The sequence below is a fragment of the Urocitellus parryii genome, chromosome 6 (assembly GCF_045843805.1).
Source record: "Urocitellus parryii isolate mUroPar1 chromosome 6, mUroPar1.hap1, whole genome shotgun sequence".
Taxonomy (NCBI): domain Eukaryota; kingdom Metazoa; phylum Chordata; class Mammalia; order Rodentia; family Sciuridae; genus Urocitellus; species Urocitellus parryii.
In genome coordinates this window covers 122317083-122333517 of record NC_135536.1, presented here as the reverse complement: position 1 = coordinate 122333517, position 16435 = coordinate 122317083, and the positions used below count along the sequence as shown (strand labels likewise).

General features: G+C 37.3%; 1 protein-coding gene across 2 annotated transcripts in view; it reads right to left on the bottom strand.

The window, feature by feature from the left end:
• Positions 1-10146: 10146 nt before the first annotated feature.
• Positions 10147-16435, bottom strand: part of Tubgcp5 (tubulin gamma complex component 5) — a 38651-nt gene continuing 32362 nt past the window's right edge. For both annotated transcript variants that reach the window (XM_026400544.2, XM_026400545.2), the window contains exons 22-23: positions 15712-15812; positions 10147-14524 (exon numbers count right to left, since the gene is read on the bottom strand). In XM_026400544.2, the coding sequence (XP_026256329.1) occupies positions 14478-14524; positions 15712-15812 (148 nt within the window). In that variant the 3' untranslated portion in view covers positions 10147-14477. The remainder of the gene's footprint in view (positions 14525-15711; positions 15813-16435) is intronic.

The window sequence follows — 16435 nt, the reverse complement described above, 5'->3', positions numbered from 1 at the left end:
GGCTGGCTTTGAACTCAAGATCCTCCTGCCTCAACCTCCTGGGCGGCTGGGGTTACAGGCGTGCACCATGATGCCCGGCTGGATTTTTTTAAACAAGTAAATTTCTTTTTGATGGCAACTAAACGGTGTTTGTAGCATTTTTATCATTTGGTAGATTCCTTCCATTCACTTTGCTTTTCTAACTGAGTTGTCCTACATGCCAATACATGTTTTTAATATTGTTTGTTTTCTGTGCTGTTCCTGTTTGCTATTAAAATACACTAAACCAAAAACAAAATAAAATAAAGCATTCAGTTGGGCGTGGTGGCATACACCTGTAATGCCAGTGGCTTGGGAGGCTGAGACAGGAGGATCCCAAGTTCAAAGCCAGCTTCAGCAAAAAGCAGCTCGGGAGGCTCAGGCAAGAGGATCATGAGTTCAAAGCCAGCCTCAGCAACAGCGAGGCACTAAGCAACACAGTAAGACCCTGTCTCTAAATGCAATACAAAATAGGGCTGGGGATGTGGTTCAGTGACCAAGTGCCCCTGAGTTCAATCCCTAGTATCATAGAAAAAAATTAAAAATAAAAATTTGAGCCAGGTGAGTGCCTGTAGTCCCAACTACCCAGTTGCTTAGCCGAGAAACTCAAAGCTAGCCTGGGCATTATGGTGAAACCACATCTCAGAACAAATAAATAATTTAAAAAATAAAAATAAAAGTTTAAATATTTAAAAACAACACTTTTTGTAAAAGGAAAGATCAACTGATATTAGTATTAGAAAACTCAAAATTACCTTGGAATTCTTTTTTTTTTTTTTGTATTTGGGATTGAACCCAGGGGCACCCTACCTCTAAGCTACATCCCCAGCCCTTTTTATTCTTTTTTTTTAAGAGCATTTTTTTAAAGAGAGAGAGAATTTTTAAAATTTTTATTTTTTTTTAGTTTTTGGCAGACACAACATCTTTGTTTGTATGTAGTGCTGAGGATCGAACCCGGGCCACAGGCATGCCAGGCGAGCGCGCTACCGCTTGAGCCACATCCCCAGCCCCCCTTTTTATTCTTTATTTCGAGACAGGATCTCACTAAGTTTCTCAGGGTCTTGGTAAATTGCTGAGACTTGCCTCATACCTGCAATTCTCCTGCCTCAATCTCCAGAGTCATGAGATTACAGGTGTGTGCTACAGTGCCCGGCGAAATTATCATGTAGATTTACCTGACATAAAAAATCATGCTTGGGGCTGGAATTGTAGCTCAGTGGTAGAGTGCTTGCCTAGCACTGGTGAAGCACTGGGTTCAATACTCAGCATCACATTAAAAAAAAAAAAAAAGCACGCTGTGCGATACCATCTGTATGAAACTATGATACACAACAGTAATCAATGGTGATAGAAGTCAGGAAGTGTTGGACTTGGAGAGGGAGTGGGAGTGGGGTAAACTGAAAAAAGGGATGTGGGAATTTCTGGGGACTTGGAAATGTTCTATATCTTTATCAGGCTGATATTTACACAGGTGTATTATATTAGTTAAAGTTCAACCAGAAAAGTAAAACTCTTAGGAGATTTAGAGTAAAAGATTTATTACCAGTAACCCGGCTGATGGGCTGAGGAGGCTGACTAGGCAAGTCTGAAATCTGGGAAGATATTAGAAAGCATGACTGGAACTTGGCACAGGCTAAAGCTAGTGTCCTCTGTGAGGTTTCCTTCAGGGCCATAATTACTACAAATAGTGGGTCTGATAGGCTTAGAAAAAGCTCCCCTGGGATACCCACGATACCCATGTCAAATGCGGGGTCTGAAAATGTCAATGCTAGAGTCTGAATGCTGAATTTCATGTATTGAAACCTAATCACTAAGGTGATGGTATCAGGAGGCAGGACATTTTGGTAAGTGATTAGGTCACGGGTTGAAGCCCTCATGAATGGGAGTAGTGCCCCATAGAGCTGCCTTGCCCCTCCCTCTGCCACGTGAGACACAGTGAGAAGGTCACCCATGGACCAGGAAGTAGCCCTTGCCAGACACTGAATCTACTGAAGCCCAGATCCAGGACTCTCCAGACTCAGCACTGTGAGCAATAAGCATCTGCTGTCCAATCTAGGTTATTTTGTCAGAGTAGCTGGAATAAATATGACAATAATCTTATTTGGGGAAAAAATGGTCTTTGCTGGTATAATTAAGTTCTTGAGATGGGATCATCCTGGATTATCCAAGTGGGCTCTAAATCCAATAACGAATATCCTTACAAAAGAGGAACCGCAGTCACAGAATGCCAACCGCCACCAGGAACTGCAAGAGGGAGACCAGAATCTCCCTTGGAGTCTCAGGAGGGAGCATGGCCCCTCTGACACCTTGATTTTTGACCTTCTATCCTCTACAACTTTGAGAGAATAAATATCTATTGTTCTAAGCTACTATCATGCTTATATGTTAAAGTGGCTATAGGAAACTAGCACAGTGGCTTAAAAGGACCCAACTTTATTGTATTACAGTTCTGTGTTCCAGAAGTTCAACTCGAGCCTCACTGGGCCACAGTGGATACCTGTCATCCTGATTGCTCTGAGAAGCATTCATCTCCTTGCCTCTCCCAGGTTCTAGATAGAGGCTGCTCACATTCCTCCCCACTGCCCTGAGTCTCCATCTTCAGAGTTAGGGTTCAGCTTCTCACTCATGCTGTTTCTGTCATCAGATCTCTCACTGACTGTCCTTCTGCCTTCCCTTCCACCCTTAGGAACACTGTGACAGTATCCCCCTCAGCCACATCATCCAAAGTGACTTCTTGTCTTAGTATGTTTTGTGTTGCTATAACACAACACCCAAGACTGGTGTACTGATGCTAGGACCCCAGTCACTCTTGTTCCAGCTCATGGGCAGTGGTTTCACATCAGGAAAAGAAAGCCAAGAGAACTTCAGACTGATGCCCACCTCTGCAGAGCACTAACCAACTAGGATGCAGAACATTGTCCCAGCCTTACAACGTATTGCCACCTAGCTGGCACCCTGAATCTTCAAAAGACCATCCCACTATTTTTAAATTTTGAGACAGGGTCTGTCTACGTTGCTTAGGGCCTTGCTAAGTTGCTAAGGCTGGCCTTTAACTTGCAATCCTCTGCCTCAGCCTCCTGAGTCACTGGGATTACAGGCATGTGACACCACACCCAGCTTCCCTTCTATTTTCATGAAGTCCTTTTCCCCCTCTTCCCTCTGTAGCTTCCACATGAGAAAAACATATGATCCTTGACTTTCTGAGTCTGGTTTACTTTGTTTGCTTTTTATGGAGGTGAAATTGAAAAATTAACCATTTCAAAGTGAACGATTCATCACCATTTAGTTCATTCACAATATTGTACAACCATCATTCTATCTAGTTCCGTACTCTTCTCATTACTCCAGAGGAAACCCATACCCATTAAGCAGTCACTATTCTTCCTTCCCTGGCTCTTGACACCTACTAGTCTTGCTTCTTGATTCTATGGATTTACTGAATATTTCCTACAAATGATGTCATATTACACAATCTTTTGTTTTTGTCTTCTTTCACTTAAGATAATGTTTTCAAGGTCCCATCCATGTTGTAACCTGAATATGTCTATTTTTATGGATGAATAGTATTCTATTGTATGTACATGCCTCAACTCATCCATTTGCCCATTAATAGGCATGGATAATTCTAATTTTTGGCCACTGTGAATATTGCTTCTTGAATATGTGTAAAAGTGTTTTCTTAAGTACCTGTTTTCAATTCGTGAGGGTATACATCTAGGAGTAGAATTACTACTGTATATGGTAATTCTATGTTTAAATTACCGAGAAACACACTGCTTTCTACAATGGCAGAACCCTTTTATATTCTTTCACAATGAATGAAGATTCCAATTTCCCCACATTCTTGCCAACTCTCCATCTTTTAAAAATCATAGCCATTGTTATAATATGAACATCTTATTGTGGTTTTGATTTGCATTTTCCTTATTGGTTTATGATGTTGTGCATCTTTTCATGTGTTTCTTGACCACTTATATATCATTTTTTGAGAAATTTGTTCAAAATTCTTTGCCTATTTTAAATTGGATTGCTACATCTTTTTGCTTTTGAGTCATAAGAATTCTTTATATTTTGGATCCAGAATGGTTTCAGATATATGATTTACAAATATTTTCTTCCATACTCTAGTTTTTTTTTACTTTCTTTATGTATTATTATATACAGTTCTTAGTTTTCATAAGTCCAGTTTATGTATTTTTTTCTTTTGTTGCTTGGGCTTTTGGTGCTATATCTAAAATTCATATGAATTGGGACTGTTTATTCACTCATTTCTCTTGGATAAATACCTAGGAATGGGATTGCTGCCTGATAAATACATATTTAACTTGATTAAGAAAAAATAGAAACTTTTCTGTATTCTCTGTAGCATTCTGCATTCCTACCAGCAATGTATGAATGTATCCTCCACATCCAGGATAACATTTAATATTTACAATTATGTTTTGTTTGTCATTTTTGTAGGTGCATAATGGCATCTAATTGTACTAATTTCCTTTTCTTTTTTTCTTTTTCTTTTTGGTACTAAGGATTGAACCCAGGGTCTTGTACATGCTAGGCAAGTGCTCCACCACTGAGCTATACTACCTGCTCTGTTCTGAAAATTTGAACATTACTTTTAATTTAAAAAAATTGAGGTATAATAATATGTCCTGAAATGTACAGATCTGAAACCTGCAGTTTAATGAGTTTTGTCAAATGTGTATACCTGTTGTATTAATTAGGTTTTTGTTGCTAAGACCAAAATTCCTGACCAGATAGATGAGGAAAGGTTTATTTATTTTCAGTTTCAGTTCATGTTCAGACAACTCCATAGCTCTGGGCCTGAGGTAGGGCACAGCATCATGGCAGAGGGCATGGTAGAGGAAAGACGCTCACATCCTTGTAGCCAGTAAGCAGAGAGAGAGCAAGATGCTAAGGGTATAGGATAAAATCCCCAAGGGCACAACCCCAATGATCTACCTCTTCTGGCCACTGCCCGCCTGCCTACAACTACTGCCCATTTAGTTCCTTTAAGTTATTAATCCATCAAATGGACTAATCCACTGATTAGGTTAGAGTTGTCAGAATTTAATGACTTTACCTCTGAACATTCCTGCCTTAACACTGGAGCTTTTAGGGGACACTCATATCCAAACCATAATACCTGTATAATCAGTAAAGAGAGAGAACTTTTCCATCACCTCCACACCATTCCCTGGCCTCTTTTCAGGTACCATGTTATGTCCACAGGTAACCACTATTCCAATTTCTAACACCATAAACTACTTTTAGGGTTGGAGCTGTAACTCAGTGGCAGAGTGCATGCCTAGCATGTGTGAGGCACTCGGTTTGATTCTCAGCATCACATACAATAAACAAATAAAGGCATTCTGTCCATTTACAACTACCAATTTTAAAAAACTAGTTTTACCTGTTAATTAACTTCTTACAAATGAAATAATATATATCATTCTAAGTCTGGCTTTCTTTTGTCCATCACAAAGTTCCTTTTTTTGGTGGGGGGGTACTGGGGATTGAACTCAGGGTCACTCAACCACTGAGCCCCATCCCCAGCCCTATTTTGTATTTTATTTAGAGACAGGGTCTCACTGAGTTGCTTAGTGCCTTGCCATTGCTGAGGCTGGCTTTGAACTCAGGATCCTCCTGCCTCAGCCTCCTGAGCTGCTGGGATTACAGGCGTGCACCACCGCACCCAGCATGAAGTTTTTGAAATTCATCTATGTTGTTATGTGTGTCAGCAAGGTTACTTTTCATAGCTGAATTGTATCCCAAGGATGTAAAATATGCTTATTCATCTACTACTTCATGGCCATTAGATGGGCTTCCAGTTTTTTGCCATAATAAATATCATATATAAATCTTTATGTGCATTTTTCTATTTCTCTGTGATGAATATCCGAGTGGAAATGCTGATTATTAGAGGTAGATATATTTTATAAGGAATTGTCATATAGCCAGGGACAGTGGCACACCTATAATTCCAGCAAGTGGGGAAGCTGAGGCCAGAGGATGATAAGTTCAAGGTTAGTCTCAGCAATTTAGCAAGGCCCTAAGCAACTTGGCAGGACCCTGTCTCAAAACAAAAAAAGGGCAGGGGATGTAGCTCAGTGGTAGAGTGCTCCCAGGTTTAATCCTCAGTATCACACATGCACACACAAAAAGTGTGTACCATTTTGTATTCCCACTAGCAATATATGGTTTCCAGTTATCATGGACTCAAAATGTACTCTTTTGATTTATGCATTTATCATTACAGTGTCTTGCTTCATCTCCCCACCATGCCTTTTGAGACTAACAAAATGGGTTTTGAACTTAAAGCTTTCTCTTGGGGACATCTCTCAAAAATCCCAGTTCAGCTCATTTGGTTGTCAGCTTTATCTTTTGGTTCTTTGAGGTCAGGTAAGGATCTAAGGGAGTTTATATGCAGATCTGGGGGCTTCCCTTAATTGCAGTTCTGAAGTTCATCTTCTAAATCCTTAGGCCAATGACATCAGTGCTTTGTATACTGAAAATTGGCTTAAAGGAAGAGTCATATGGATGTGATTCTTACCCATTGTGGTTATGTTTTTCCAAGGGGTAAGACCCTTCATTTATGCCTAATTTTGTTGATTCTCTAATGTTTTAAATATTTGGTTCAGAGGTTATCATTATTGACATAAAATTTAATTCAATACATACTACTCTGACATTAATAGAATCTATAATATTTTTGAATACTTTAAAGATATTCCAATTTCTTCTGGGATGCTTTGCTTCTGAGGATGTGTTAATATCATTCTTTCCTCTATGTATCACTTTTTTTTTCTGGCTCTTTTTAGCATTTTTTTCCCTATACTTCCATTATTTTAAAAATTTTTAATTTGTTCTAATTAGTTATATGACAGCAGAATGCATTTCTTTTTATTGTACACTCTAACTTCCATTTTTATCAATTCAACTCTAATGGTTTTGTCCTTATCCAATTTGAAGTTCATTGAGCTTTCTGGATCTGTGAATTTAAGTTTTTTATCAAACTTGGAAAACACTAAGGCACAACTTTTTGTTTCTTAAAATATTTAAATGGTACATACTCTCTTATCTTTTTCATCAATTACATGTATTTATGTACATTGATATGATCCCACCAGTTTTAGTCAGTTTTTTGTCACTGTGGCCAAAAGACCTGACAAGAATAATTAGAGGAGGAAAAGTTTATTTTGGCTCACGGTCTCAGAGGTTTCAGTCCATAGATAAATTGGAGAGACGTGGCAGAAAAGTGTGGAGGATTCACAATTGCCAAATCTTAGAAGCAACCTAGATGTCCTTTAATAAGTGAACAAATAAACTATGGTACATTCTGATAATGGAGCATTATTCAGCATTAAAAATACATGTGAGCTAGCAAGACATGAAAAAACCTTAAATGTATATTACTAAGTGAAAGAAACCAATCTGAAAGCACTACATAATTGTATGTGCTATGACTTTGAAAGTCCCTTACAGGCCCTTGTGTTAAAAGGCTTGGTCACTAGCCTATGGTGGGGTCTAGTGGAAGAAGTAGGCTATTGGAGCACGTCCTTGAAGGGGACATTGGGACCCTGGCACTTTCCTCTTTCTCTTTGCTTCCTGTCATGACGTGGGTAGCTATGCTCCCCATATCTCCCTGCTATGATGTTCTGCCTCATCACAGGCCCAAAGCATTATGGCCAAGCAACCATGGAATAAAACCTCTGAACCATGAGCCAGAATAAGTCTTTCTCCTTTTAAACTGATTATTTCAGGTGCTTTGTTACAGAAACAGAAAACTAATACAGTATGATTCCAATTAAATGACATCCTGGAAAAGACAAAGTTTAAAAATAGCAAGACTGTAGATTGCCAGAGGTTGGAGTGGGAAGGGATAAATAGGTAAGCCACAGAAAATATTTTAGGGAAATGTGAATATATGTACATACTGTAATGATGGCTACATGATATCATGTATTTGTCCAAATCTATAGAATGTACAACACTGAAAATTCCATATACTGTAAACATTAGGTTATTAATCTTAATTAGTTTTTTACATATATATTTTTAGTTGTAGTTGGACACAATACCTTTTTTTAATATTTTGTTTTTTTTAGTTGTAGTTGGACACAATACCTTTATTTTATTTTTATGTGGTCCTGAGGATTGAAACCAGTGCCTTGCACGTGCTAGGCGAGCGAGCGCTCTACCGCTGAGCCACAACTCCAGCCCCTCAATTAGATTTTTATAAAGCAACATGCTAATTTTAATCCCCTGGGCAAACACTAAAAAAAAAAAAAAAAAAAAAAAAAAACCCAAAAAACTCGAAATATACAGATAAAGAAATGACAAGGGAAATACAATGATGTACTAAAAAACATATATTTAAAACAAAGAAAGGCAGCAATAAAGGAATAGAATAACCAAAAAGACTTGAGACATTTAGAAAACAAATAGCAAAAGGGCAGGCATAAATCTTACTTTATATATAATTATACAATATTAATTATAATTATGTTAAGTATAAATGAATTAACTCTCCAAATGAAAGACATAGATTCATACATCAGATTTGAAAAATACTCAATTATCTGCTCTCCCAAGAGACATGTTTATTCATTTTTTGCACTACTGGCAATTGAATCCAGAGGCTCACCAATGCTATCCAAGCACTCTACCACAAAGCTACATCCCCAGCCCAGTGGGTTTTGCTAAACTGGCTGTCCTTGAACTTATAAACCTCCTGTCTTAGCTTCCTGAATAGTTGGGATTACAGGCATGTGTCACCATATTCAGTTTAAGAGACACACATTAGATTCAAAAACACAAGTAGGGGCACTTTACTATTATGCATGAGATCCTCAGTTTAATCCCCAGCACTGCAAAAACAAACAAAAACCCCCAAAGACATAAATAGGTTTAAACTAAAAAGACAGGGGAAAGAAATATACCATGTAGTAAGAAAGCAGAAGTAGCTATACTACTATACAAAATAGTCTTGAAGAAGAAAACTGTTACTAGAAACAAAAAAAGATATGTTGTGATAATAAAATCACCAATCTATCTACAAGAGGTAACAATTATAAACATGTATGTAATTAACACAGAAATATGTGAAACAAAGCTGACAGCGTAAGAGAGATAATTCAGCTGTAATAGTCAAGAGATTTACAGACAACAATTTAAAAAATGAATAGAACTAGACAGAGTTGAACAATTTTAGGTGAACCAGATATAACAGAAAATCTACATTTCATTTAACAATAAAATACATTTTCTTCTCACCTGCAATAGAGTTATCTTCTAAGATAGACCATATGCTATTTCATTTAAATATATCTAAAAAATTTAAATCAAACAAAGTATGTTCATTCTGGTCACAACAGAATGAAATTTGAAACCAATAACAGTTATAAATTCATGGAAATTAATCACATTTCTAAACAGCAAATGGGTCTGTTACAGTTTGGATATGGTTTGAGTGTGTTTCCTAAGGATTTATGTGTTGGGAGCTTGGTCCCTAGTGTGGCAGTGCTAAGAAGTAGGGCCTAGCAAGAGGCCCTCAGCTCAGGTCATTGGGGGAGCTGACCATGGAAGGGATTAAGTTATTAAACCTGTGGGCTCCCTGAGCTCTGTGTAAGAGTGAGCCTAACCCCTTTATTTTGCCTTTCTGCTTCGGGGTATCATCTCTCCCTCTTGCATATACTCTTGTCATCCACTAGAGGCCAAACACTTGTAGCTGCAGCATTTGGGAATATCATCCATAAACATTACATATATTTTAGTTGTTGAGAGACCTTTATTTTATTTATTTATACATGGTGCTGAGAATTGAACCCAGTGCCTCACACATGCCAGGCAAGTGCACAAGCACTAAGCCTCAGCCCCAGCCCTAGCCCCTCATCCATTAACATATTGAGCTAGCCAGACAGTGGTGGCACACGCCTGTAATCCCAGCAGTTTCAGGAGGCAGAGGCAGGGGATCATGAGTTCAAAGCCAGCCTCAGCAACAGCAAGGCACTAAGCAATTCAGTGAGACCCTATCTCTAAATAAAATACAAAATAGGGCTGGGGCTGGGGCTCATGGCTGAGTGCCTCTGAGTTCAACCGGTACCATCCCCCCCCCCCAAAATCCCCAAACCAAACCATTTTGAGCTAATTAAACCTCTTTTGCTTATAAAGTTAGTCTGTCTCACAATTTTGTTAGACTAATGAAAAACTGACTAATATAAACTTTGGTACTGCGAGTGGGAGGGCTGCTGCTAATAAGGAATAACTCAGATTATGTAAATTATCTTTGAAACTGGATTATGGGTGGAGGTTGAAAGAGTCTGGAGGAAGCTATAAAAAATCTAGCATGCTGTTAGGAGAGCAGTTGGGGCAATTCTGGTAGGGGTTCAAAAGGCAAGATAGGGAACTAGTCTCAGATGGAAATGAGAATTCTATTATAAACTAGACTAAAGGCCATTCTTATTATACCAAGGCAAAGCAGTTGGTTGCACTGGGTTCATGCGCTAAGGTTTACAGAAGGCAAATTAAGAATGACAGAATAGTTTATTTGGCGATAGACATTTCAAAACAAGTTACACAGGTTGTATCACAGGTATTAGTGGCCATTCTTAGTTAGATTTACAGTGAAACTCAGAAGTAACAGGAAGCAGAACAAAAAGATTTGGAAGTCTCAGCTTGGCCAGGAAAGAATAAAAAAAAATTTGTGTAAGGGTGCACCACTCCCTCAAGACATTAGCAGGAATGCTGATCTTCAGGGCAAGGAGAAAAAGGAAAAAGGCCTCAAGAGTATCCTGGGAATCTTTGAGGCGACCTCTCCCCTCACAGTACCTGGGGACTTCAAGGGCAGAGTAGTTCTATGGAACCCTGGGAGTTGTGTCTGTGTGCTCTCATATGGAGGACCACCCTGGGACTCTTTTCCCCGAGTTTAACCTGGAGGCAATAAATTTCACACAAAGAAAATCTCAAGAACAGATTTCTTTACCAGTAAATTCTACCAAATCTTTAGGTTGGTATAGTGGGTATACCTGGAACCCCAGTGACTTGGGAGGTTGAGATAGGAGGTTTGCAAGTTTGAGACCAGTGTCATAAATTTAGTGAGACTCAAAGATAATAAGAACTGGGATGTAGATCAGTGGCAAAATACCCCTGAATTCAATCCCCAGTTAAAGAGAAAAAGAAAAAAATTCTACCAAATATTTAAAGAAGAATTAGCAATGATCCTTCACAAGTTTTACCAAAAAGCAGAAGCAGTAGACTACCCAATTCATTGAAGGAGGCCAATATTACCAACCAAAGATACTGCCAGCCAAAGATGATATGACAAGGAAACTATAGAGTAATACCTCTGATGAATATATGTGTAAAATGCCTCAAAAAATTAGCAAACTGATTGCAACAGCATATACAATAGATTATACACCATGACTTAGGTGGATTTATCACAGGATTACAAGGTTTGTTCAATATACAAAAATCAATTAAAATATAAACTCTATTAATAGGACAAAGGGGAAAAACTCATATAATCATCTTAGCAGATATAGAAAAAAGCATCTCACAAAATCCAACAGATAAAAATACTCAATGTTGATTTGAGGGAACTTCCTTAAATCAATAAAGGCATCTATAATAAAACACAGCTAAATTGGGGCTGGGATTGTAGCTCAGTGGTAGAGTGCTTGCCTATTATGGGTGAGGCACTGGGTTCCCAAACAAACAAACAAAAACCCCCTATGTTATGTTGGAAAATCGAAAGCTTTCCCCTTAAGTCAAGAACAAGACAAGGGCATTCTCTCTTAGATTTATTTATCACTGTTCTGCCATTTCTGGTGAGGACAATTAGGAAAGAAAATAAAATAAGCCATTTGGATTGGAAGAAGTAAAATTATTTCTATTTGCAGATGACACGATTACAGAAAATCATAAGGAACATACATGCACATATACATGCATGCACTTGCCTACCAGTGTAATAAACATGGTCAGCAAAGATGTAGGATAAAAGATCAACACAGAAAAATCAGTTATGTTTTTACATATTAGTAATTACCAATTTGAAAATAAAATAAAGAAAACAAGTCCATTTGCAATAGAATCAAATTATAATAAAATGCTTAGGAATAAATACAAGAAAAAATAAGAGTTGTACACTGAAAATAAGACATGATTGAAAAAATTAAAGGCCTAAATAAAGAATAAAGACATTTCATGCTTCTGGGTTAGAAGATTTAATATGTAAAGATGGTAGTAGTCTCTTCTAAATTGGTCAACAGACAATGCAGTCCTTATCTAGATTCCACTGGCCTTTTTGGCAGCTACACAAGCTGATCCTAAAATTCGTAAGGAAATGCAAGAGGTCCAGAATAGCCAAAACAATCTTGAAATCAAGAAGACAATTAAAGGACTCACACAATCTGATTTGCAAACAAACTACAACATTACAGTAATCATGAGAGTGTGGTAGTGGCATGAGGACAGATATAAAATGAATGCAATAGGGCTAAGAGTGCAGAAACAAACCTACAACATCCATAATTTATTCATTTTTAAAAATTCATGGGGGGCCAGGCATGGTGGTACACACTTGTAACACCAGCTGTTTGGGAAGTGAGAGCAGGAGAACCATAAGTTTCAAGGCCAGCCTCTGCAATTTAGTGAGGCCCTATCTCAAAATTAAAAAAAAAAGGGCGGGAAATGGGGATGTAGCTCAGTAGTAAAGCACCCCTGGGTCCAATCCCTGCTACACCTACCCCCCTCAAAATATACAATGGGTAAAAGAATAGTCTTTTTAACATACCATGATGGAATAACTAAATATATACATGCAAAAGAATGAATTCAGACCCTACTTCATACTTACATCATTAAGGATTAAAATTCCATGTGCTGCCTTGATGTCTTTGAGACTCTCAAGGAAATAAAAAGGCCTGTGAGCTACCCTTCTCTCACCCCCATCAGACTATCCACCTGGCATTCTACCTAGTCCCGAGTCTAACAGTTGTCACCTTCCTGCCAGCCACAAAATTATCCAAACCAGTCGAATGCTCCTCCTAAGGAACCTGAGATTCATCCTGCCCTCTAGTTACTATAAAACCTGACTCTTCTATTCTATTTTTTCCCCTTATTTCGACCTAGCAAAAAGAAAAAGCTGGCAGGAATTCCATGAAAATAGAAGATGTATCAGTGGAGTACAAGAAGGGGATTGAGGGGGAGAGAGGAGAAATGGGAAAAGGGAGGAATGGTGGAATCATCTGACCAAACCTTCCCATGTACATATATGAATACAGCATAGTGAGTTTCACTTTTATGTATATAAATAATGCACTAATAAAAAAACAATAAATAAACAGAAGAAAGATCAGAGAAGTAGTGAAAAGGGAACAGGTAAAGAGAGAAAGAGAGAGAAAGGCAAAGTAATTGGGATTAAATTGGAGCAAATTATATTCCAAACATATGTCGAAACTCCTAATATTATGTATAACTAAATGATCTAATAAAAAAAAGTTATGCCATACGGTAATGGGGGGGGGGAGAATAACCATGCCTCCTATATCCCTGCTTGTTCATTCTATTTGCACTGTGGCCTGAGGTTATACTTTGTATTTCTATTTTTAAAAAGTTGTTAAGGTATGTTTTACGCTCAAAATATACAGTCTATCTTGGTGAATATTCTGTGTATTCTACTGTTATGGGATGAGTACTTTAATAAATGACTATAAATGTCAGTTTGATCCAGTTGACTAATGAACAGTTCAACTCTGTCCTTCCTGAGCTTCTCTGCCTACGTTAGCCATCTGTTTTTTGCATGGTCTTCACATGCCAAGAAATATACAAAGGAAATGTGGAAAATTTGAATGGCAAGCATAATTTTATTCAAGATAGCACTGGTTAGCTCCCAAAATTGCTGAGAAATACTTAACAACATTATGTACCAACAACTGGCCCTAAGTGAAGCTAGCTTCATATATTTATTGATATTTTCCATTTTGGAACCTCCCAGTCACATAAAAATATAAATTCTTTTAGGATTGTCAATTCAAAACAACTTTTTGGGAAGATGGAATGTAAAACTCTATATAAAAACTTCTGTGACCAATATATAGCAGCATCAAGAAAAGAATAAAAGAACTTTAAGAACATTGACTTATTTTTAATATCAATAATTATATTTTCAAAAGATGATATAATTTACATTTAAAAGTATCAATATCATAAATTTATAGCTTATAGTAGGAAATATAAGAGTAAATGGCCTATATACACTTTGCATTATTTATAGACTCTTATATATACACCCTATATACTTTCCAATAATCCAGAGAAAACATCTACAATCCATTTGTTTAGACTGAACAACAGTGTTTAAAATGAATCAAAAAGATTTTCACTTCTTAGCTGCATATGATGTAAATATATCAGTATGAAGATGAAGTCTGAGATCTGCGTTACACTGAGGATGTCTAACTTTGTTCCATGCCAGCCATGAGTGACAGTGCTAGAGATTCCACTGTGGGAAGAAGAAAAATAATGTTAAAAAAAAAAAAAGTTTAAATACTTTTAAATGTTTCAATAAGGCTGTATGTAATAAGCTCAAAATTGAAAAATATTTAAACATGTTCTATTTTAAAATAAACACTTATTTTTTAATGTATAATAAGAATTATTATCTTTATTTATTAAGTATAAATGGGAAAGGTCAGTAAGATTTGTTTCTATTTCAAATCATTTTAATTTTGAAAACAAAATCCAGGCATTTCATTGAAAAAGTACATTTGACTGATATGACATAAAACCCAGAGCCTGCTCAAATCACACTGCCACCTTCTAGCAGAGTGGATGACTACATCATTGTTTCCTCTTACATAACCAAAACACGGTGCTTTTTAAATGTTTAGCTATTCTTTTTTTTTTTTTTGGGGGGGGGGTGTACCAGGGATTGAACTCAGAGGCACTCGACCACTGAGCCACATACCTAGCCCTATTTTGTATTTTATTTAGAGACGGGTTTCACTGAGTTGCTTTGCTCCTTGCCCTTGCTGAGGCTGGCTTTGAACTCGAGATCCTCCCATCTCAGCCTTCCAAGCTGCTGAGATTACAGGTGCCACCGTGTCCGGCATGTTTAGTTATTCTTAATAAGTATATTACAATCTGAATATGCAAAATTTGGGAAGAGTTTAACTCAGCAAATATTCTTTACAAAAAAGGTCAGACAAAGACATACTACTTAGTTTTTTGTTTCCACAGACTAATACTCTCTCTTCTCTCCACCACCACCACCCCCTCAGACCATTCTATATTTTACACCGTGGGTTCTGAATTGTCAAGTCCACATTTCCTTCTGAGGAGATGAAGACTTGGAAATTTTAAATTGTTTACAAAAAAATTCAATCTTTTGGAAATGAATAGTTACAAAGTCTACATATGATTACTCTTCCAGTTTCTTTCTTTCAGCTTTAGGAACCTACTGGTATAATAAATGATGTATTAGAAAGCAAAGTCATTAGTCCCAGAACATCTGCATCTGATGTTCACATGCCCCAATGCTATTCTGAGAACAAAATTCAAGGCATGGCACCTTCCAGTTTTGAAAATGGTGAGAAAAGCAAATTCTTCATGAGATCAATAACAAAACAATGATACACAGTTAGCTGAAGAAAATATAAAAGTAGTCATATTGTAACATGATGTACTCACAATGGGGAAAAGATCCTCTGCAGACAGCTTTGTTTAAAATGGTTACAAGAAACATGTGACAGTTTTTAAAATCAGACTCCATTTTCTCTATAGATTCCATTCTAGGAAAGAAAATTGAATTTATGTAAATGCATAAAGGCTTACAAAACATATAGGTAGGCTACAAAATATCTTTGGCATAATTTTAAAAGTACATTAATTATTTAAAATTCTAACTTTGAAGATTATAAAACAAAATACAAAATATCCTGTCTTACTTTAAAATAAAATTTTTCAAAGTAGCTCATGAAACCATGCCTTTTCCAGGTAATATTTAGTTCTGGAGCTAGGATGGATTGGGGATATTCCCTTTTCCTTTACATAATTCTGTATTTCTATTTTTTACAAGCATATATTCTCTGTGAAATAAAGAACAAATTCCTTATTTTCAGGATATAAAACACTAATATCTGGAATTATTAAAAAGAGACTTAAGCTGGGCGTGATGGTGCACACGCCTGTAATCCTAGTGGCTCAGGAGGCTGAGAATGAAGGATCACGAGTTTAAAGTCAGCCTCAGCAAAAAGCAAGGTGCTAAGCAACTCAGTGAGACCCTATCTCTAAATAAAATACAAAATAGGGCTGGGGATGTGGCTCAGTGGTCAAGTGCCCCTGAGTTCAATCCCTGGTCCCTGGTACAGAGAGAGAGAGAGAGAGAGAGAGACAGAAAGAGAAACTTAAAATT